This window comes from Motacilla alba, chromosome 5 (genome assembly GCF_015832195.1).
Source record: "Motacilla alba alba isolate MOTALB_02 chromosome 5, Motacilla_alba_V1.0_pri, whole genome shotgun sequence".
In the NCBI taxonomy this organism is placed as follows: domain Eukaryota; kingdom Metazoa; phylum Chordata; class Aves; order Passeriformes; family Motacillidae; genus Motacilla; species Motacilla alba.
Window position 1 is genome coordinate 39051028 of NC_052020.1, and position 22572 is coordinate 39073599.

The 22572-nt window shown below is 52.2% G+C and overlaps 1 protein-coding gene across 3 annotated transcripts in view; it reads right to left on the bottom strand.

Annotated features, from left to right (window-relative positions):
* LTBP2 (latent transforming growth factor beta binding protein 2) overlaps nt 1–22572 on the bottom strand; it is a 72502-nt gene that overhangs the window by 5866 nt on the left and 44064 nt on the right. For all 3 annotated transcript variants that reach the window (XM_038138121.1, XM_038138120.1, XM_038138122.1), the window contains 22 exons: nt 19052–19126; nt 15142–15264; nt 14515–14679; nt 13516–13746; nt 12951–12973; nt 11213–11252; nt 10721–10804; nt 9603–9728; nt 9284–9412; nt 8764–8883; nt 7682–7801; nt 7351–7473; nt 7027–7152; nt 4528–4650; nt 4099–4224; nt 3879–4001; nt 3517–3648; nt 2443–2568; nt 1550–1693; nt 1084–1275; nt 881–961; nt 165–293 (listed from right to left, as the gene is read on the bottom strand). In XM_038138121.1, the coding sequence (XP_037994049.1) occupies nt 165–293; nt 881–961; nt 1084–1275; nt 1550–1693; nt 2443–2568; nt 3517–3648; nt 3879–4001; nt 4099–4224; nt 4528–4650; nt 7027–7152; nt 7351–7473; nt 7682–7801; nt 8764–8883; nt 9284–9412; nt 9603–9728; nt 10721–10804; nt 11213–11252; nt 12951–12973; nt 13516–13746; nt 14515–14679; nt 15142–15264; nt 19052–19126 (2661 nt within the window). The remainder of the gene's footprint in view (nt 1–164; nt 294–880; nt 962–1083; nt 1276–1549; nt 1694–2442; nt 2569–3516; nt 3649–3878; nt 4002–4098; nt 4225–4527; nt 4651–7026; nt 7153–7350; nt 7474–7681; nt 7802–8763; nt 8884–9283; nt 9413–9602; nt 9729–10720; nt 10805–11212; nt 11253–12950; nt 12974–13515; nt 13747–14514; nt 14680–15141; nt 15265–19051; nt 19127–22572) is intronic.

The following is a 22572-nucleotide window of genomic DNA, read 5'->3' on the forward strand; positions in this document are numbered from 1 at the left end:
ACGGGGACCTCATGGCCCTGAGGCCCTCCTCTCTTGTTCCCCAGGAGGGTCCCAGGAAGCCTGTTGCCTAGACCTGGCCCAGCAGGGACAAGTCTGGGTGTAGCAGCACAGCTGTCCGCCCATGTGCAGTATGGGTCGCCCACTGCTCTTTGAGGCCATCTTACCAACACACTCAAGCCTGCTGGAGTCATAGAAGTATCCTGTACGGCAGAAGCACTTGTAGCCCGGCACCGTGTTCAAACACTGTCCATTGCGGCAGAACTCAGAGCCAAATATCTCACACTCGTCCATGTCTGAAAGAGGGATAGAGAGAGGGCAAGTGTCTCAGGAAGCAGAGCCATGGAAGCAAAGCGTGCTGGGTGCTATACCTGCAGAAAGCTGTCACAGCACCTTGCCTGATTTGTTGATAGGACCCTGAGTGAGCCTCCGACCTCTCCTACAGGCCCCATGCTTGGGAGGAGAGGGAGAAGCACCCCCAGGCAGAGCAGGAGGAGGGATGGTGTGAGCAGGACACTCACAAACAGGAAATTCATGTGTATCTTAAGCACACAACCCCCATGGAGGTAAAGTGCCAAAGACTGAGCGAGCTAGCCACTGGGAGATCTTCCAGTAACTGGAAGAGCTGTGTCTTAATGCACCCCATCCCCGGTTCATAATGGGAGACTTGCACCAAGAAAGAATCACTGTCAGCAACAAGGCAGGACTGGAGGCAGGGACACTTCCAGCTCAACAATACTGGCTGTCTGAGATTTCTCTGGAATGGGGGAAACAGCCATGATAGGCCTGGGGAGATAGTTTGGTCAATGCATTTTCATGCAGGGTTTTACATACTGCTCTCCCTCTTTCCCCTGGAAGAAATGAAAGAAAATGGTGCTAGTACCTGTGAAAGAGACTTTTCCTGAGAGCAGATCTTCCTGGGGAATATAGCCCTTCCCAAGAGGGCAGATCTCTTGGTACTCCACTGACCAAGATACAGATGCCAAGAGGAAATGGAAAGAAAAGAAGCAGCTCGTTAGTGCAATCAAGGTGGAGTTGGCAGGCAGAGCACTGGCTCTGGCTGGTGTGGTGGGGTCACAGTCCTACCTGTGCCTGGGATGGGGCAGGGGTAAGTCTCACAGTTGTCACCCCAGGCTGCCCCCACTGTACAGCAGCACTCCTCCTTGGTGATGTTCTTGGCCAGGACGCTGTCACACAGGCGGACGTCACTGATGTGGTAGTAACACTGCTTGCGCTCTGCGCTGTCAGAGAGGTGGGCTGCACGTGTGTCGGAGCCCTCTAAAAGACAGCAGAGCAGGGACGGGATGGGGTCCTTGGCACCCCAACGCAGCATCCCATACCTAGGAGGTCCCAGAGCACACCCCTCACCAGCAGTGTGGCCTTGCCAGATCCTCACTTTCAGGTTTCTGAGCTCTCCCCAGACTAAAACTTGCCCATTATCTGTGGAGGCTTGTACAGCCCTGTCAGCTCCTCATCTTTATCTCACCCCTGCCAGGGCTACCACGCTCCTGCTCTAGCTGCCACCCATGCTCTATCAGAGTTGCCTACTCACCCACGGCAGCTCGTGGCTTGCACTGCCCTGCCTCTGTGTCGTACTCCTCGTGGTCACTGGGGCAGAGGCACAGGAAGGATCCCTCCACATTCTCACAAAGCGCAGTTCCACACACGGCGACCATCAGCTCACACTCATTCACATCTGCAAAGCAAAGAGCAGCAGTGGGCAGCAGGAGCCCTGCCTCTGCATGGGCAGCCTGTGCATGGTCTGCAGCAGGAAGCTACCCTGCACTAGGGAGACGAAAGCTGCTAGGGACGAGCTGAGAACTACATTCACACTGTGGCTCAACAGAAGTCTGGCAGGAGCCTCATGCCCTGCTCTTAGAGGATCCAGAACCTGAACTCCACCTTGTAGAAATCCAGTGGGTTGCTGGATCACAGAATCATCTAGGTTTGGAGGACTCCAGTGCAACCCCCTATTCAGTTACAGGATCCCACCAGGCTGCTCAGAGCTTTTTCTTCTTGGGTCTTTAAAATCTCCGAGGATGGCAGCTGAACAAGCATCACAGGCAACTGTTCCGCTGCCTGCCTGTCTTCACAATGAAAACTTTCTTCCTTATAATACACCCTGCCTGTTCTCTACAGGCACCCATTAAAGTACCTTTCTAGCACCTTCTGTGCCTCCATCCCCCAAGGACCTCCTTTCCACCTGGACAGAAAAGGGCTCCATGTTCACTGTTAAACACTCACTTTTTCAGAGCCTGGTCCTTTGCAATCCCAAAGATCTGCTATGATCATGGAAGGGGTTTTGACTCCATAAGCTGCCCTGTCCATGTGTGTGATTCTCAGTGCGTGAGAGCGGTCCCTGTCTGTGGTCTGGGAGCCATCACACAGCAGGGACGCCAGCCTGACATCTGCCAATAGCTCTCCTTTACTGACTGGCAGACTCACCAACGCAGTAGTGCCCGGAAGGTGAGCTCTCATAGCCACGGTCACAGAGGCAGCGGAAGGAGCCATCCGAGTTCTCGCAGAAGCCGTGGCTCCCGCACAGCGTCTCATTGGCACATTCATCAATGTCTGCAGCAAAGCCAAAAACAAGAATTGTCCTAGTCCCCACTTCTCCCAATGGACACCCCTACTCAGGCTCTTCAGCTCTGATCCCAAGATCTGGCACTGGGACAGGCATTTCCTTGATGTGAGGGACTGGGTCTGGCTGCTCCAGTTACTCACCTATGAGTGTGCATGTTAAGAGAAGCTTCTTAAAACACTGAGAGCCACAAAGAAGCCATGTGAATAGAGGAATAGGGGCAGGGCGGGAATGGGAAATTGATGGGAAGTATGGGAGGTGACTGGAAGGAGTGGCTGAGGGTAGCAGTTTCCTGCAGAGGTGTAAAGGGACACAGAGCCTAAAAGCTCCAGCTGCTGCATGGAAGCTTTCTTGAAGCAGTCAGAACAGCCTGAGGTTCCCAAGGCCAGGAGCAGCTCCACGTGCTAAGGCTGAGTCTTAGTGCAGCTCAGAGCCCAGTGGCTGGCAGCAGCTCCTCCCTGCTGCAACCTTTCCTGAGCTGGGGGGAGCCTCAAAAATTGCAAAAACCCCTTGGCTCTTTCCTCTTTGCTCGAGCCTGGGCTTCAAACCCAGACTCACTAGTCTAGCATGCTCTGGTACCAGCAGCCTTTCCACTCACCCAGGCCTGCCAGGCAGGTGACTGGCAGTGGCCCCAGAAAGCACAGCTTACAGGGAGCTGTGGTCCAGCCCCATTCCAAGCCTGGAATGGCTGTAACCTGCCCAGGACTCTCCCCAAGCGGAAAGCAGCACAATGCAGTGTCTGTTCCAGATGCCAGGAAGAGAGAAGTCTAGACACAAGCAGGCAGCACAGCCAAGAAAACAAATTCTCAGCATTATCTGCCTCTCCACCAGCCACACATTTCCTCCTCCTCCTTCTCCCCACGCCTCTGGCAGAGATGTCCCACAACCACCCTGTTCCTGCCAGGGTGAGGGACAGGGAGACCCAGGGCTGTACTCACCAATGCAATCACCCAAGGGGGTCCAGTGGAAGCCAGGCTGGCAGCCCATGATACAACGGTAGGAGCCCAGGCTGTTCTGGCACCGCCATGTGCCACAGATGGCATCCCCATATTCTTTACACTCATCTACATCTGCAGGGAAGGACAGCAAGGGGATGAGGATGGTCAGATGGGCACCCTGTTTGTTCAATGCGGCACCTGGGTCCGCTTCAGCTGGCCAGAGGCCTTGAACCAGTGCTAGTTCTCCTTACAAGTCACCAGCAACTTTGAGTGCTGGGAGCAGAACTGCCCTCCCCCCTGCACTGGCGTCATTTGTCCCCTCACATTCTGGGAGGCTGATCTCCCCAGCAATGATCTCTCACCCACGCAATCATCAGTCTCCTGGGAGTGTTTGAATCCATTTTCACACAGACATCGGTAGGAGCCTTCCGTGTTCAGACACTGGCCTTGTGAGCACAGGGACTTGTCTGCACATTCATCCACATCTGTGAAATCAAGACAAAAACATCAGCCTGGATCTCACAGCAGGGCAGGAAGCAGAGGGCAGGACCTAAGATATGTTCCCGCCATCCTTCAACTCACCTTGGCAGCTGACTCCACCAGCCACATTTGAGAAGCCAGGAGCACAAATGCAGAAGTAGGATCCTTGACTGTTGAGACATTCGCCATTGGGACTACAGATCTCACTGTTCAGGCACTCATTCACATCTGCAGAGGGAGCAGAATCAGGACCATGCACCCAGCCCTGGGGTACATTCTTCACCAAAGCCACATGGATTCCCTGTTCCCAGTCTCTTACAGGCAGCCCTCAAAGGGCTCCTGGCCCTTTGTTTCCCCATCATGGAAACAGAGATCTTCCCAGTCCATGGTGAGCCCAAATTTGACTATAGCCTTAGGGATGTGCCGTGTATGGTGGCATCACTTGCCATGGCACCAGCATCCTCCCTGCTGAGAAAGAAGGGGGATCCAGTACGTCCTGGACCCAGAGGGCTGCATGGATGGGGTTCATACCTGCGCATACGGTGCCATTGATGAGCTCAAAGCCAGTCTGGCAGCGGCACTCATAGGAGCCCGGTGTGTTTCTGCACTCTCCCCCCAGGCACTGGACAGCAGGGTCCTCACACTCGTCCAGATCTGCCAAAAGGAAGGGCACAGCACAGAGTGAGGCCCCGGCTCTTGCCACCACTGGAGAAGATCCCCATCCACAGAAGCATCACCCAGCTGTTGGCCTGCAAAGTGGGTTTGAGCTGTCCTCCCAGACCATCCCAAGAGAAGAGGGTAGAGACTTCCTGTTACCAGGGTGTGCAGATTCAGCCCAGACTTTTCACTCCCTTCCATCACAGGGACCAGCAAAACACTATCCCAGCACCATGTCAGTGGTGTCCCTGTCCCAGTGACAGGACCAAAGGCAAGGGACACAAACTGAAATACAGGAGGTCCTGCCTGAACACTCTTTCTGTGACAGTGGCAGAACACTGGCCTAGGCTGCCCAAAGACATTGGGGAGTCTCCCTTCTTGGAGATACTGAAAAACTATCTGGATGTAGTCCTGGGCAGACAACTGTTGGTGGCTCTGCTTGAGCAGTTGTGCCACTTGAGAATGTTGATGAGATGAACTCCAGAGGTCCCCTCCAGCATTAGACATTCAGTGATTCTGTGAGCACAGGGATACTGCTAACCCATGTCTGTCTCCAGCAGAACTCTGCTCTGCATACAACCACCACCAAGAGGCCAATGCAGAGTCACAGTTGTTGACAAATCCTGCCTTCAGCCAACTGCGCAAGAGCAAACATCAGTAGAGCAACACAGCACCAGCCCTGCCTTCCGAGGCTCTGCTTTCTCACTTGCCAGACTTGTCTATAATGTCCTTCTCATGGAAGAGCTGACCAGGGGCCTACAACAACCTTTACCCAACTGCAGAGCTCTCCACAAACCCTCTCTCACCCAACTCTCCCAGGCCTTGGCCAGAATCTGCTGTCACTCTGAGGATTTTGCTCACAGCAGAGGAGAGAGGGATACCTTCCCTGACACAGAGGGCTGCAAGATGCCAACAGACTGCCTGCAGCCCTTGCGGTAGGGGCAAGCACGGGAGAACACTGCACTAACAGGAGGTAAAGCCCTGAGACTGGCAGCTCCTGAAGGTAGGGAGGAACTCTTTCTTCTTTGCAGAGCACTGAGCATGCCACAGGTACAAAGAGCATTGCTCCCTACCACCTCAGGGTAGGATTCCCAGCTTTTCAGTCTCAAAGGGTTGCAAGAAGCAGTATTATTGAATCCTTCTGGAGAGGAACCAAAATCTAGTTTATTTACAAAAAAACTATCACAAAACCCTTATCATGTTTCAAATATGAAACCTAAATCCACAGACAAGGCCACCAGCCAAGGCAGGGAGGAACATACCATCCTGCCATCAGGTCAGTGTGACCCAAACAATATCAAACCCTGATAAGATGCCCTCATGAAATGGCTGGGGCAAGGTGGCTGAGATGGGGCAGCTCATGTGGAGTCTTGGGAAAAGGGGAGGGCAGATGTAAAGCATCAAACCACGGCTCTTCCATCACACCCAAAAATCAAATGCAAAATAAGTTCATTTCACACTGGCTTTCTCAGACATCAAAACAGAGGAGAATTAAGGGAGGAAAACTTCCCTCTCCTCCCCTCCTGGAGGCCCCCATACAGGGGGATCCTTCTGAGAGTCACATCAAAGGCAAGATCTTACATTTGCCAGCTACGTGCAGGCTGCAGGGCTCTGCAGTGCTCCAGAGATAAATTCTCAGCACGTGGCCATTCTTTAAACAAATACCTTTGCCAGCTCTGCCCTTTCCCTTCCCTTGCTCCAAACAGGGAATTTGCATCAAGCCATCTCAAGCCCAGGATATCCCCCCATGGTCAGCCATCGGAGATGGAGTTTTCCTGCTTGTGCTGGGGCAGTTGAGCTGTAGAGCTGGGACTGAGCACTCTCATGTCTCAGCACCGCAACCAACACAAATCAGTGCTGCTGTTAAGTCTCTGCCAGCATACCTGGCACAGCAGAGACCTTGTTCTAAGCTTTCCCTTTTAAACATGTCCAAGTTATGTTAGGGGCTGGAGAAATATTATGAAACCTGGATGCTCACAGTCTCTCCATGGGCTCTGGACCCAAGGTTTCTCCTTCTGTTGAAGGCCTACATTTGATATATATGCACACAGTTCTGAACTAAAAGACACACAAATCTGCCAATGTTTCCAGGCCTCCTGTACTCCTCTGGCTTTTGTCAGCATCTTCTAGATCGTCATTGGTTCATGAGTCCTTCCCCCACCCCTTTCCTGTGTGAGCAAAATCACCTTCCTGCTGCTCCAAGCGACATCTGCTCGCAGACTTCCAGGCTCTCTGCTGAACAGGAAGCTAAAGAGCTGGAAAAGGATCCTGAGACTAAAGAAGCCCTCCTGCCCCACCAGTAACCCAGCTATGGCAATGTCTCTTCCCTCATTTCCTCCAGCACCCCCTCCTCTGTTCCTGGGGAAGGAATACCTTCACACATGCTGCCATCTCTGGAGACAGCATAGCCGGCGTCACAAGACATGCAGGAATAGGAGCCCTCAGTATTGAGGCAGAGTCCGGAGGGACAGGGAGCCCGAGCTGTGCATTCATCAATGTCTGCATAAACACATGAGGGAGAGTGGGATAAGAGGAAAAAATGCAGAGCAACCATGACCAAGGCCACATGTGCTGGGGGAACTAGGCAGCGTGATGGCCAGGAGTCAGGCAGAGCCAAGTGCTTAGGGAGAGCCTAAGGAGCCCTCTGGACTGAGTGTGTGACACTTCAGAGTGTCTTGACACATGGCTCCTTAGTACCTTGGCAGCTCTTCCCATCAGGTGCCACCTCGTAGCCCCGGTAGCAGGAGCAGCGGAAGGAGCCATCCAGGTTGACACACTGTCCATGAGCGCAAGTCCCCTCCACGACACACTCATCCACATCTGTGTGATACAGCAGAAGGTGACATGGCATGGGAGGGTGCTCAGGGCAGTCCCTCCACACAAGCTGCAAGTGCAATATGCTCCGGCCAAACAGGCTGGCTGACTGTAGGAGAAGGATGCTGCCTGTGCCTCTGCTCCTTTTGAGGCTTACAGGGAGCGCTGCCGTGGGGGGCAAGGGTGCTGCCCAGAGGCAGCCCAAATTTCTCACCAATACATCTTCCGTTCCTGGGCCGGTAGCCAGCCCCACAGCTGACACACTTGTAGGATCCTAGTGTATTGACACATCTCCCACTGGGGCAAGAGCTGGGATCCACGCACTCGTTGACATCTGCCAAGAAACACAGTTCTTTCAGCCTCCCAAAGGCAAACAGTGCAGCAGTCTCCAATGTGTCCTCTCCAGCTGGATCCTCAGAGTTTCCCTCTGGGGCACAGTGACACCCAATAGGAGTTGAGATGAGTTTGCTGGGGCTTAGACAAAATCTCTTATGGCCCCACCTATCCCTCAGGATCCTACACCCACATCTGAAGGCTGACATAAGTCAACAGCTAAACTCACTGCTGCAGGGTGTTGCCAAGGCCAGGAATGTGCATGGGCAGAGAAAGGGATCAGAGAACATCTGTGCAGGGCCGTCTCATCAGGGCGTTTCATAACTATGATTAGGATGCAACCTCCAGCTCAGTTGTCCTTAAGGCAAGTGCATTCTGGAGGCTGTGTGGGGGGAAGCAGCATTCTGTGCATGCCCTGTTTCCTGTACTGCCTCCTAAAATAGCCTCCACTTTGTGACAGAGATGAGTTGCTGAGAAAGGGGAGTCTTTGATCCAGCACAAGATACGCTGACAAGGGTGAAAGCTTTGAAGGGCCTGGGTCTTGCCATGTGAATGGGATGCAGTGGGGATGGGTGGCCTGAGTCTCTGCAGCCTGCTCTCCCTGCAGTCCATCTGCCAGCATGACAATATTGTGACAAAGCCAAGATGGCATGAAAATATATAGGCATGTCCTTCCATAATGGGAAGCTGGAATGGGCCGGTCATTGGGGAACTCCATGGAGAGATGGGAGAGAATCTTGGGAGAACTCCATTCCCTCTGCCCATCTGCCCAGGAAAGCCTGTTCCTCCTGCAGTCAAAGGAGAGGACAGGCAGTCCCTGGGGAGGGCACAGGGCAGAAGACAAATGTGGGGGTGTCCTACCTCCCTTACAGGAGGAGACACAGAGTGATGAGAAAAGGAAGTGTTCAGCCATGTACAGAGTAGGTTGGAAGGGCAGGGGTTGGTGGGAGCAGCAAGCTTTACCTTCACACTGTCCTCTGGGGTCCATGGCAAAGCCCTCCTTGCACTGGCAGTGGTAGGAGCCAGGTGTGTTGATGCACTGCTGTCCTCGGCAGATAGAAGGCTGCTCACATTCATCTCGGTCTGGCAACACACAGGGAGACAGTCCTGAGTCTTCCTCCACTACTGTCAGGAAGGCTGGGTGCAGGAGAGGACCTGCTTCCCCTGCAGCTGGCTCTACCCAAGGGATCTGTGCTGGGGCTGTCCTCTATCCCCCACCTGCCCTGGCATCCTCCTAGTCATGAAGCAGTGATCAGGGCTGGCATCACAGACTCCTGCCTGGATCATCATGGGCAAGGTCCTATCCCCGAGCAAGCAGGAGAGAGTGATTGCCATGGATCAAGCTGTCTATGGCAGGCCTGTGGGAAGGGAGGATGTGCAGGTGTGTATGTGTGTGTGGGCACATTCATGAGAGAGCGTGAGGCTGAGAGAACAAAGAGGCCCTGGAGAGATGGCAGCCCTGTGTCAGGTGAGCACTACTTACCCTCACAGCTTTGCTTGCCTGCCGAAACAGCCAGGGTGTACCCAGAGTAGCAGAGGCAGAAATAGGAGCCCACACTATTGATGCAGCGACCTTTTCCAGCACAAGGGTCTTTCAGACACTCATCTTCATCTATGACCAGGCAGGGAAAGAAGACCAGCAGTCACCACCTTCTGCTTGCAGCCCCTGCCAGCCCCACAGTGCAGCAGTGGGAAGGGCCTCAGCAGAGCTGCCAGAAGACCTTCCCCCAATGGCCAGAAGGACTGAATGGGCTGTTGAGGCCCAGAAGGCAGAGCAGTCAAACCATCAACTGCCAACCTACCAATGCAGTGGAGGCGGCTGGGGTCCAAGGTGTAACCAGGGTGGCACAAGCAGCTATATCCCTGTGGGGTCAGAACACAAGCACCAGCTCCACAGGAAAGGGGTGAGGAGGCACAGCCACTGACACCTGCAAAGAGAGCGCATAGGGTTGGGAGCAGCACCAGAAGAGTGCATGGAATCTAGTATCTGCTTTGTGTCCCCAGCACCATACCAGGAGGCTGCTTTTCCCCTTCTTGGAGAGTGACGCTTAGCCTGCACCCACGGGGCAGGAGGGAGGACACAGCAGATCCTGCCACCTCCTGGAGCTCCTGTGGCCTGAGCTGGCATGCCCCAGTGCCGTATATTGCTCACCTGCACTGCAGCCCTATGCCTTAAACTAGACCTGGCAGCAGAGCCTGACACCTGTGATGGCGTTCCTTTTGGGGTGACAGCAGGGTTCCCCGCCTCGCACCACCCTGCTAAACCGAGCACAGGCAGCAGTGAAGGGGCAGCGAGGCACCACACACCCCTGGGCATAAAGCCAGCCGGGGGGGTGAGTGGGCAGCCCGACCCCAAACAAAAGGCTATTGAGGAAGACGCATTCCTCAGCAAGGTGCCTCTGCCAGCCCTGCTCCCCAAGGTGCTCCAGCCCCCGGCGCAGGGCAGGGACCACACTCCCAGACACTTAAGCAACCCTGGAACAACAGTACCCTTGTTTCCGGCGCAGTAAACAAGCCGCCCCGGGAGCCACATGCCTGCCCCCGCGCCCCCCCGGCCCGATGAGTCAGCTCACGCCACGGGAGGGCCGCGGGGCCGCAGCCGCCGGAGCGGGTGCGCGATTCCCTTCGCTCGGCAGCCGCTGCTGCCCCGGGCAAGGACTCAGAGATACGAGCGCTTTGCTCCCCATACAGCTTCGCTCTTGAGACTCCCCACGGCCGGCCAGGTTTCCCTGGCTGGCAGCAGCTGGGACAAGAGTGGTAGGTCAGGAACTTTTCTTTGGGAAGTCAAGGGCCGCTTTTGGGCAGATAAACAGACTGGTTAAGGGAGAGAGCCCCTGGGCAGAACTTAGGACATGATTTTGCTGTAGTCCCAGGCAAAGAGAGGCAGGAAAATCCCCATGACCGGTTGACATACACCCACCTGCTGGCACCTGTGTTGGAGCAGCAGCAGCCCAGGTGGTAGTGGGGCCAGGCTGGTGAGGACCATGCCAGAAGTCCTCTTCCTCTGTTGTGGAAGAAGAAGAGAGTAAGTCAAGCTACCTGATCCCAGGCAGAGATGCTAACCCAAGATTTACCTGTGTTAGCTGTCCTGGCAACCACAGCACCAAAAGAGAACATAAGAAGAAGCTGCAACTTCTATCATCTTACTATTTAACACAGCCTCCTTCACCTTGCTGGATATTCATCACCTCCCCACATTCCAGTAGCCCCATATCAGCCACCCAGTGTGATGGGATCCTTTGTGCTGCCCACAGCCAGCCCAGCCAGGAGCCTGTCCTGCCCAGTGCTGGGGGCTGCCATGCAGAGAAGGGTGGCCCTCGGGGCATGGCCTGAGCTCCCGTCCCCCCACTTTCCTCACTGCCCCATTCTCTTCCCCACACGTGCCTTGCCCTCGCACCAGCCTGGCACTCACCTCTGCGCATGGCAGGCTTTGCAGTGGCATCAGCAGTTCCCTGAGGGACAGAAACATAGGATTCTTGTGCATGGAACTGGGATGCAGTACCCCTGTGACATTTTCCCACCCACCTCCTGGCTCCTCTTTCTCCCCAAGATCGCCATCCTAGGAGGAGAAGCTGCCCCAGCTGGGTGCATTTGGCAGGGCTGCTCTGTCCTGAGCATGTCATCCTGGGCAAAACACAGCTTCAGGCCATGCCCCGAGGGCCACCCACAGAGGGCCTGTGGCAGCACCCCGTGCAGGTGAGACCAGGGCACTGCTACCAGGCAGGCACCTCCTCAAGGTGGCCAGGAAGGCCATCCAGGCACAGTAAATATTGCCACTGTCACCAGCAGCTCTGGAGGGCTGAGGACAGCTGCTGCTCTGACCTGCATCAACAGTGCTCCCTTACCAGAAGGGTGTTTTGTGGTAGAAGCTCTTTCTCAGCATCCCCTCCAGGCAAACCTACAGCTGCCAAAGGAAATGCTGGAGCACAATCTGAGTCCCAAGTTCCTGCTCCGTGGAGCTTTCCACAATGGATGAAGAAAACAGGCAACTGAACAAATAAGTTCCAGACTTCATATTGGAAGTTTTGGTTCAAATTTCTGCCCTGTCCTGAGATTTCTCACATGTACTTGAGCCAAGTTACTTAATGTTTGTGAAGCAGTGACAATGGCAGTGCTGTCCCTTCCCTCAGAGGTGCTGCATATGTCTGAGGGATGAGCTGATATAGCAAGAGGGCGCAGAGAGATATGCTCAGGAGAGATATGGCCAAACCTCTACTGACAGCATGGATCAAGAGGCACACATTTTTCAAGTGAGACTCAAATAAAGTCACACAGTCCTAGGAGAGCCTAGCAGAAAATCAGTCCCCAGGCTGCTTCCATCCGACAGGGTGAATTCACACAGCCAGTGTTGGAGACTCCTGCCCTGACTGTTCCAGTGGTGTTTCTGCTGCACCCACCTCAACACAGGGAGAGCTGGCTGTGAGCTGAGCTTGAGCAGGACACTGGGCTCCATGAAAGAAGCATGCCTAAAGCTGACTACAGCAGTTACTTTTATCCTGCTGCCCATCAGCCCTACAGCCAGGCCAGTCTGACAGTGAGTGCCCACACCTCAGCTGTGTAAGTACAGCTGACATTAACTGAAGTTAGTGAAAGCAGAGCAAACTTGAATATACAGCATAGACGAGAATTTCAAACCAAAATTCTCCTTGATGTCCTTTTATAGTGGGATAGATCCTTGCTGTAATTCACCTGTTTGCTCTTTAGGACTGAGTTCATCAGGATAATCCCTCCCATCCAGAGCTTCAGTCCCTGTGAGATGCAGTGTAGACACGGCTGGAGCCACAACTCACATACCCGCTTGGCTAAACAGTAAAAGAATGTAAGCAGGAATAGAATCATAGGATGTTTTGGGTTGGGAGGGACCTTAAACATCATCTAGTTCCACCCCCCTGCCAGGGGCAGGGATCCCTTCTACTAGACCAGGTTGCTCAGAGCCCCATCCAATTTGGTCTTGAAAACTTCCTAGGCTGGGGCATCCACAACTTCTCTGGGCAATCTGTTCCAGTGTGTCACCACCCTCATAGTAAAGACCTTCTTCCTAATATCTAATCTAAATCTCCACTCTTTCAATTAATTTGTATGACATCCCCCTTCCAGCCCATCCAGCTACCACGGATGTATTGAGCTATAGCAAGACAAACCTTACTCACCTGCACAGCAGGAGAAATTTCACCTGGAAAAGGAAAGAGTGCATGATGAGTAGAGAGAAGACAGATAGGCATCTTCCTCAAACCCTGACTGCCTTAACTTCACCCCACCTCTAAGACACTGCCATTCAGTCCCTCACATTTGTCTGCAAGAGCTTGTTCCCAAAGCCAACACACCTGGACTCCTGGCACTGGGCAGACCCCAGGAACAACTGCTCCAGCAAATACTGGTACAAGCAGTTGGTCACACTGCCCTCCAGCTGGGCTGGACAGAAGCCCAAGGACTGGAGTCCTAGGCTTGCCACGCAAGCCTGAGGTCCTGGTGGAGGCAGCCTAGCCAGTCAGCACCAACTGCAAAGATGCAGTTGCAGGAGCCTGAAACACTCAACCTTCTTTCCAAAGACTTGAAGACCTAGTGCCTCATGCCTCAGGAACACTACAGTCATACAGATGTAGGGAGCCCTTCGCAGCCAGAGGTCCATCCATGGTATATGACAGGACCTGAGAAGTTTTCTACCCTTGCTAGGGGCCCAGATGGAGCAGCTTTAAGCAGTAGACCCCACACTACCCTGTCTTGCTGAGGTGCCAGGGTAGAGGAATGCCTCCAGGATGCTGCCACGCATGCTGTCCTGCAGTTGCTGTCTCCTCGCTGTCCAGTCCAAAGTCCAGTTGCTGTTCTCCCCTTGCTCTTCTAAGCTGAGGGGCAGCTCTTCTGTCTCTGCTTTCCTCATTGACAGTCGGATATCAGAGCTGGAGTAGGTGTAGCCATGTCCTGCTGGGCAAATTTCCTTGAAGGCCTCTGTGAAGGAAAATCAAATCAAAACTTTATAAAGCAGCGGTTGGAGGCTGGTGGAGGGATCATACCCAGACATGACAGCGGGACAGTGGAATAAAGGAGTGAAGAGGGGCAGGCATGTATGTGAGTGCAGGTGCCAGTTTCTCCAATTCTGTAATTTTCTGTAATTTCTAAGGGTTAAATTCTTAAAGAAATACATCTCAATCTGGATGCTTCAAGCAGGAGGAGTGCACTCACAGAGCAGAGTGGATTTCTCACAGGCATTCTCAGAACCCCAAAATGAAATCCCTTCCCATGGTCAGTACTGCTAGAAAGAGGTCATGCCACAGGAAGGTCCAAGCTGAGCAAGGGAGCAGCTGGAGTACCTCAGCACTGAGCACTCCGCACAGCACTCAAGATACTGTGCACAAACCACCTGAACATTTTTCTGGCCCCTGAGGATTTTTGTGCTTTCCCTTCCACCCAATCCCATGCCGAGATACTCAAACTCATCCTCACCTGTCTTTCTTCCCAGCAAAAGATGTAGGACAGAAAAGGGCTGTTGAATAAAGCCAGGCACACACATGGCTGTGTTCTCCCTCTGGTACAGGGTGGCTTCCCATCAGGGACTTCTCCATCTTCCCAGTATTATCCAGGTCTGCTTCCTAGGTTCTGTACCCATCTCCCAGGACAGCATTTGCACTGCTCAGCTCTGGGTCCTGCAGCTGTCTGTGTTCAGGCAAACCCAAACCCCAGTCTAACCAGAACAAAGCTGAAGCAGGCACATCTCACCTGAGCCAGGCATGGGGCACTCCTCGCAGTTCTCGCCCCAGCCCTTGCCGACGCGGCTGCAGCAGCAGATCTGCTGGGTGATGCGGTGCGACAGGGGGAAGGTGCACACGCCTCCGGCTGCCGAGCGGTAGCACAGCCCCTGCTCCATCGACACCGCTTTGTCCGCTGAAACACAACAGCCGCGTCAGCGCCGGAGGTGCCCCGAGCTCTCCAAAGAGAGAATGGGGGACACTCAGCTCCTCTCCTTGGTTCTTTCTCTGCTTGTGCCTCCCAGCCTGTCCGAGGGCTGCCCTGTCTTCTCTCCAGAACACCCCCTGGCCATCAACCATTGGGCCTTTACCCCAACGGTGTCGTCCCCAAAAAATCCAGCTCATGTGGGAGTTCTCTCATCCCGGGGGCTGTGTCCTCTGCTGCCACACCACGTGCACATTCCCTTCAGCCTCTTCAGGGACCATGCAATGTCCATGGAGAATGATAATGCATGATTGGGACCCTTCTGCACACAAGTGCAGAACAACCCAACTCAGGTACCCTCAAAGGAGATGTGAAGCACGCTGTGGCTTCCCCTCAGCCATGGGGTCCTGATCAGGTCCCTCCCCTGACTGAGGGTTTCCCTGGAGCACTTACAGATGCAATGGCTACGGGATGGGTCTAGCATGCTTCCAGGCTTGCAGGTACAGCGGAAGCTGCCACGGGTGTTCATACACTCGGCATCTTTGCAGAGGCCCTGCATCAAGCACTCATTGATATCTGTGGAGAGAAGAGGACCTTGTGAGATGTGAAGAAGCTGAGGGTGAACTAAACTCTCTACACAGTGCCTCCCATTCAGGTGCTGTGAACCAAAGGGGTCTCAGCTGTGCTGGTGTCCGAGGCAGCTGCTACACCAAGCAGCACAGTGGGGACCTCTGTGGTGACAGTAGTCCCACATCTGCAGAGCTTGCTTGCTGCAGCTGCAGGATGGCTTGTGGATGACTGCTCTGCTTTCTGGTCCTTGTGGAAAACAGATGTGGCCCCTACAGTGAGCCACTCTGTCAGGATCACTATTATCATGGCTGTTTGCAAGCCAGGAATGGTGAGTCCTGTCCTTTCTCCTGATTCCTGGTACTGCTTCCGTAGAGCTATCATCCACAGAGGATCCTTGTTGAGCGACTCAGTGCCAGCATGCAGGGAGGGCATTGACAGATCCCCTCCAGAGGCAGAGGGGTGGTGGGCTGGGCTGTGGCTCACTGTGTTTTCTTCTAAGATTAGGGTAAGTGGGTGTGAAGTCATCACATTCAAGCCCTGCCTCAAGTTCTGCCTCTGCCCCTGACTCAGCACTCATCAGACACAGTCTTTGGGAAGGAAGCTGGGTTTTTCCTAGGGAAATACCATGGGGGTCATCCATTTGGCCTGCAATAAAGGCTTTCCTACAGCACCATGTAGGAATGTAGAAGGTAAGCCAGAGAAGACAGGGATTGGCAAAAAGTGCATTAAGGGGAGCTGAGGGCAGTTTTCAGATGGAGAGTAAGGAGGAAGGTGTCCTCATGGAATAATATAGCCTTCTTTCCTCACTGAAGAGCTTGGCCCAGAAAAGTCAGAATGCTGATGAAATGTGCTGTGTCAGGAGGCACAAGCAGTGCAGGAAGAGCTGGATGAGACACAGAGCAGCAGGACTGGGAGCAAACTCAGCACCACCCTGAGACAAACCACAGGAACATATACTGCAAGCTAAGAGGTCAAAGCCATCAGTGAGAGGGTTCAGGGCCCACTGAACCCTCAGCTCTGAGCTGCCAAGACCAAGAAATGCCACCATGATGCTAGGCCAAAGTCACAGGGCAGTCCCAGTGCCAGTGTACATGGCCCAGGTGAGACCTCAAGTGCCCTCAGAGCACCCAGTGATGCTCTAGGGACTGATGGGGTCAAAGACTCAGGAACAGCTTTCCCAGCACTGCCTTATTCCTCAGAGCCAAAGCACTACTGCTGGGTGGAGGAGGCTGTCTTGTGAGACACACAGCCAGCAATGGCAGCTGAAGTTCACACTCAATGACCTAGAGGTCCTCTCTAGTCCTGTGCTCTAAAACTCCTCCAGTCATCCCACCAGCTGCTCCGTACACAGTTGAGGCATACAAGGGCCATGAAGGCCAGGCCAGAAGTTAAGTCAATCAGGGGTACCAACGCTACAGGGATCTGCAGAAGGACCAGGAGGAGTAGGATTTGGCTGCACAATGTAGAGTTTCCTGCTCTGTACCAAGCAGAGGACTGAGTTCATGAGAACAACAAGTGACCAACTCCAAATATGCTGGGAACCCCACTCAGAAAAGACATTAGAGCTCTCTGGAGGAGCCTTGTGGCTCATCCCTCTCACTCCACAGCATGGTCAGAGTGTTATATCATTCTGACAGACCAACTGGACAAAGTGTTTGACTCCATATGAACAAAGGGATTGAAGGGATTAGAATAATGAGAGCACAAAACAAACAAGCACCAAAGGCTAGGCTTTATAGCCTTAATTTAAAACAAGGCCACATCCAGGCCTCATCCCAACTCCCTCTATTCTGCTGTGAGCCACAGTGGAAGTCCCCACTGGGAGTAAAAGCAGGCAGGTAAGCTCAGAGCTACACACACCTACCCCCTGCAGCATGCCAGGGCTAGGGCTAGCCCACAAGAAGAGGCCTCAGGGACCACAAACTGAGATCCATGTGCTGCCTCAGCTGCTTTTCCCACCCCACACAAGCCTGCCAGTGCTCCTCAGAAACAGCCAGCCTGAGTCAGGCAGCCTGTGGGGGAAAGGTGCAGGCTGGTTTACCCCAGTGCTTGGTCAGGAGGCACAGAGAGCAGAAAGGACTCAGGTCAGCAACAGACACCACATACACGTATGGTCTCCTAGGACTTACGGACACCGAGGTGCCAGAGTGTGTCATGTGCAGTGACTGCTCTGCATGCACACCTCCCTGTCCCTGAGCCTCCAAGACCTCTTCCAGTGCCATCCTTCCTGCTAGTCCCAGCAGCACTGGGAGGATTCCTGGCTGTGTCTGACAGGCACTCTCAGCTCAGACTCTCTGCAGCCTTGTTCTGCTCAATAGGATGCAGTAAGGAAAGGAAACCCATTTTCAAAGAAAGGTGACCCATTTCTTCCTCTGCTGGAAGGCACTAGAGAAAACCCTTTCTGTCCATACTGAACAGAGGAAAGTGGGCTTCTGCCAGGGTCCTCCTCCAGCCACAGTTCTTTAACAATATTCCACAAAGCCAGGTAGTCTCCCCTCCTACCTGGGTTGGCAAAAGAAGACCCCATGTAGCCTCTCCTACATCTGTCCACCAAATTGCTCACTCTGGGCCCTAAAGTGAGGTGCTAAGGCTTCCTGACACACATTCTGCTGCAACAGTAGAGATAGGAATAGCACCCTGAAGCAGTAGTGTCTGAAGAACAGAACTTATCCAGTCCAGGTTACAAAGGAGTATCCAGAGGCACAAATCTCTGTTTCATGTTTTTTCCTGTGCAAAAACATCTTCCCGGCCAAATCCACACTGTCATCTCATCTCCCTCTGCTCCTCCCTGATCCATAGGGGACAGAAATCCAGAGCAGGCACTGCAGATCTCTGCTTTCTGACATGAGTCCCTCCAGCTGCTTTGTTCCTCCAACTTGTATTTGATGTCTCTGGGTAGCTCCTCATAATCACAGCACTGTCTGTGGCCACATAAGGGATGAGATCTGAGCACCAAGCTGAATAGTTGTTGTGTTGTTAAAAGTTCTCCCTCAGGACAATGTGGGGAGGTTGAATCATTAATTAAGTAAGCATGATGGAAAGTCCCAGCTAAAAGAGATGAGTCATTGGACTACCAGCCCTGGGTTTTCTCCCTGCTGCATCTGTGAAATGACACCTCTCAGCTTATTGGGGATCACAAGAAGGGAACAATAAAATTCCTCTTTAGTCAGAGGACAGAAAAACACAGTGTAGGTCCAAGAAATGCCAAATAAACATGAACCAGAGAGAAAAGGGGAGAGATTGGTGCCTTCCTCAAATGGAACTGAGGTACCATAGAAGTGAGAAATGGATTGATCCTGGCAGCATGGGGCAGGCAGGGGAGCCTAGCAGCATGAACAAGTGACACAGTCAGAACAGAAGGCATCACTTTTATGGCACTCCCCACTTGTAAATGTTCAAATTGGCATGCTCCTCCTTGTAAATGAACAAATGAACAAGCTGATAACCTTCACAAACATTTTTAGGAAACAGAATTTCTGTTGCTTCAGACCATGGAAGGAGTGTTTTTACACTCACATTAACAGAGCATAAACACAGGTCCTCACTGGGTCAGTAGGACTCAACAGGGGAGTTTCCTTGTACTGGCCCAACTATGTGCTCACTGTGTTTGTCTGCAGAGTCACACAGTCCTTGTTACCTTTCTTTCATTCTTGATGAGAACATGGAGATTTTTAGAAGTCACATTCTTTGCAAAGCTATACCAGGGATTTTGATACATGTATTTTGTGCAGATAATTTCAGCTCTAACAGTGAATTTGAGAAGTAGAGAGACAAAAGAAAGCAGCATCCTTACCTTGGCAGTGGCTCTGGTTCAGCCTTTTGTATCCCTGGGGACATTCCACCTGTCCATTCTCAATCACAGGGTGTGCTGGGAAAAAAAGCAAACAGGGTGGGACACTGGCAGTAGAGCCAGCAACCAGTGCCCTCCCTTCTCTGCCTTCCTTCAGAGGGGAAAGGGTCCCTGGGCCTGCCTTGGATGGGCTTCTGATGACTCTCAGGGCAGAGGGAAAGGTAAGAGCAGCCATATTATTCATGCAATGTCTTCTGCTTCTTGGCAAATGCCAAACTGGTGACCCAGAGGTGCTGCCTGTGCCTCATATCTACCACTGTGTCACTTTGTCTCCTTCTAGGTCAGTTTGGATAGCCAGGTGGCACATGACAAGGGAGATCAGAGTAAAAGAAATGGCTGAGGTCCTTGACAAGCTGCTGAAATAAAAACTCAGGCCCTGTTTATTACATTTCTTTTTGTACTGATGTGATTTCCTGTCTCAATCCCTCTCATCAAAGAAAAATTCAGATTTCTGCTTTAAATAGTTTTGTGGGTTTCAAAATGTTCTGTAATACGCACAATTAAACCTCTCCAAATTTTTAAAGGCAAGTAAAATGTGGCCCATAAATTCCTAGGAAGTCAAATTTAGGCACTGAATTTTGGAGCAAGGAAAAGGGAATCTGAATGAATGGGTTGGAAAGTGAGTAAGAATGGGGTGGGGTAGAAAGAAGGGTACTTTGCCTAAGGTTGGGATTTTCCCAGGGTGGGGTTTCTTTTAAATTTTCTGGATCTTTTGCTTGGGAACAAGGAGTGCATGCAACAGCTAAGTGACTGCCCAGCCATATTCCAACCACTCTTAATTTCTCCTGCCTGGCATCAGTAGCTTACTCCTTGGTGTCATACGTAGAAAGCCCTCCGTGGCAATAGTCATAACAAGGGTCTGGCAGATTCCTTACACATTGCAGCTTCAAGAACCAGGGACAAATTGAGACCATCCTTACAGCAGGAGATGCTTGGCAAGAGCCTGCAAAGTTTAAGACCACAAAGAAAGCCTGCAAAGTTTAAGAACACATTCTGGGGACAGAGAGCAGGCATGTCCATAACTCTTTGTCCGGAACACTTGAACTCTATAAAGCAATTTAAAGCCATTCTAGGACAGTTATTCTAAGGCAAAAGTTAGAGACCAGGCTCCTAAGATAAAGGTGCTTAGGAAATAAAAGACAGGAGAACACATCATTACCAGCCTGTACCAGGAAGGAGAACAGAAAACCTGGTTTTCTCAGGTATGTTAAATTAAGCTACAAGGTTTTCCATGTGTACATTGATCCTCAGCAGCTGAGTGAATGACAAAGACAAAAAAAATCTTTCTATCTTCTACAGTTTAGTCATGAATTGTAGGCAGCAGGTGCTAACAAATATCTGGATGTTAGGGACAAGGGAGCTTCTGGTGATACTGGGAATCCCAGGGTACCTTTCCAACCTTCTGGGAAGGTAAAAAATCTCTGGCTTATGGGCTCCAGGCTCAGTACCCCAGTGGGATTTCAGGTCCTCCCACACCATAGCTTGTGGGCTCGGGGCTGCCGACAGGCATTAACTGTGCTTGGAAGCATCTGTCAACCTCAACACAATGTGATAACAGGCACTCAAATGAAGCACCATTGTTATGTGCAAGCCCTCTGAGCAGAAGCCAAGCTGCTGGAGATCAAACAGTGATGACGTGTCAGAACCATGCTCCCCCTCTGAAAAGTCTGCAGAGAAACAGATTCTGCAGCATCCCTCCAACAGATGCTGCTGGGGAGAGGGCAAGGCAGAAAATGCCAGTGGTGGGCAGATGAGTTGCAGGTCTGTGCCACCTTAGCACTTACCAAACTCCAGTTTGGAGAAACCTCTCTACTTCAGCAAATCACTTGTGAAGCTATGGACAAACATCTTAACTGTGCAAAGAAACCCATGTTCCCTGGAAAGAATAATTGTAATGTAATGTGAGCAGATCTCTCTGTACCAAGAGGGGAACCAAGAGAGTTTTGAAGTACTAGATGGAGGCTGCCAGGATCTGTCCACAAGGGAAGACAGCGTGTGGCTGCAGGAGGATGTAAGCTGTTAACTCTCAGGTTTGTGCTTGGTTTCTTGAGTAGAGGACTATTTCCTTCCACACACTCAGATGTGGCCGAACAACAACAGAGAGGGCCAAAACCTCCTGAAAAAAAACAGCCTAGGACACCTAGGTTTCCTGCAAAGGGGATCAGCAAACAACCTTCTCTCATGCAGCTGTTGGGAGGCTATTCCTCTGGAACCCACCAAAAGGAAGAAGCTAATCTGATGATCAGAGAGGGCAGAAATCTGTTGCATCCAGAGCTGAAGAGGCCCCAGTCTCCTGTGTCTGTCTACACTCCCTCCAAGAAGGGTTCTCCCAGAGTCTGAGGCTAGGGATGGAGCAGCTGAGTTGCATCTGTCAGGCAGACAGATTTCAGGCTTGCTGAGGGCAGGGAGCCCTGGTTCCTGATTCAAGAGTGTGATTTCAGAACCTTGCCTCCTGGGCATTTTAGCCCTGAGGACACTGTGCCAAACCAATGTGGTCACCAGGTAGCTGCACATTAGGAGTCCCTCTTGGCTCTCCTCATTGCTTCCTCTATCTCTCTGCAAGCTCTGCAGGCACCAGGCATCCCTGTCAGAGCTGGGCTCCTACAAAGGAGCATGCATGCAATAAGCTCACAGGCTCAGAAAGGAGGTGAGTGTGAAGCAGCCACAGCCCAGGACTCCCACCAGCATCTTTGTCCAAAGCTAGAAAAATACTCAAGTAGATCATAATATGAAAGGAAATGAATATACAGAAATTGGACAGAGGGATTTTGTCACCTAGCAGGATAATCTTTCAGTAATTAGGCTAATTTTTCATAACTTCCTAGGAGAAGAGATTTTACCCAACAGTCCTGCTCCCCAAGCACTGTCTGGAGAAGCTCAGGGTGGTGGTGAAGTGGAAGACTTCTCCTAGTGGTGGTAGGCACAAGGGTGTGAAGTGAGACAATGTTTGTTGGATGAGATATTACATTACATTAGTCCATACAATACCACTCTGTTAAAAGGGAAAGAAGCAAGCCTGTGGTCAGATGAGAAGTGAGGAAATGCCCATTTCCTGAAAGCTAGCCCATTTATTTTGACTCTTTCCATCTACCATACTAAAGACATCAACTCACTGAGAAACTCTGAGGGTCACTGTGGTGCCTCTGCTAGTCCTGGGAGGTGAAAGGAGCCGGGATGAATGGTCTCATGACACCTGGAGAAATGGGGGCTGGTGGACTCAGTCAAGCCTCAGCCTGGTTTAGTGTGAAGTAGAGATCTGCCTCCACTGCACAAAGGACACGAGCTGCTGAGCTCACTGGCAGAAGAGCAGAGCAGTTTGGGCCCTGCAGCAGCCTCCGGAGATGTATTGAGGTGCCACAGCAAGAAGTAGGCTGTGGCTATGGGGATCAGCTGAGTTCTAAGGCAGAATGGACACGAGGGAAAGAGACAAATCCTTCTGCCCAGTCTGTCCAGGTCTGTCCATG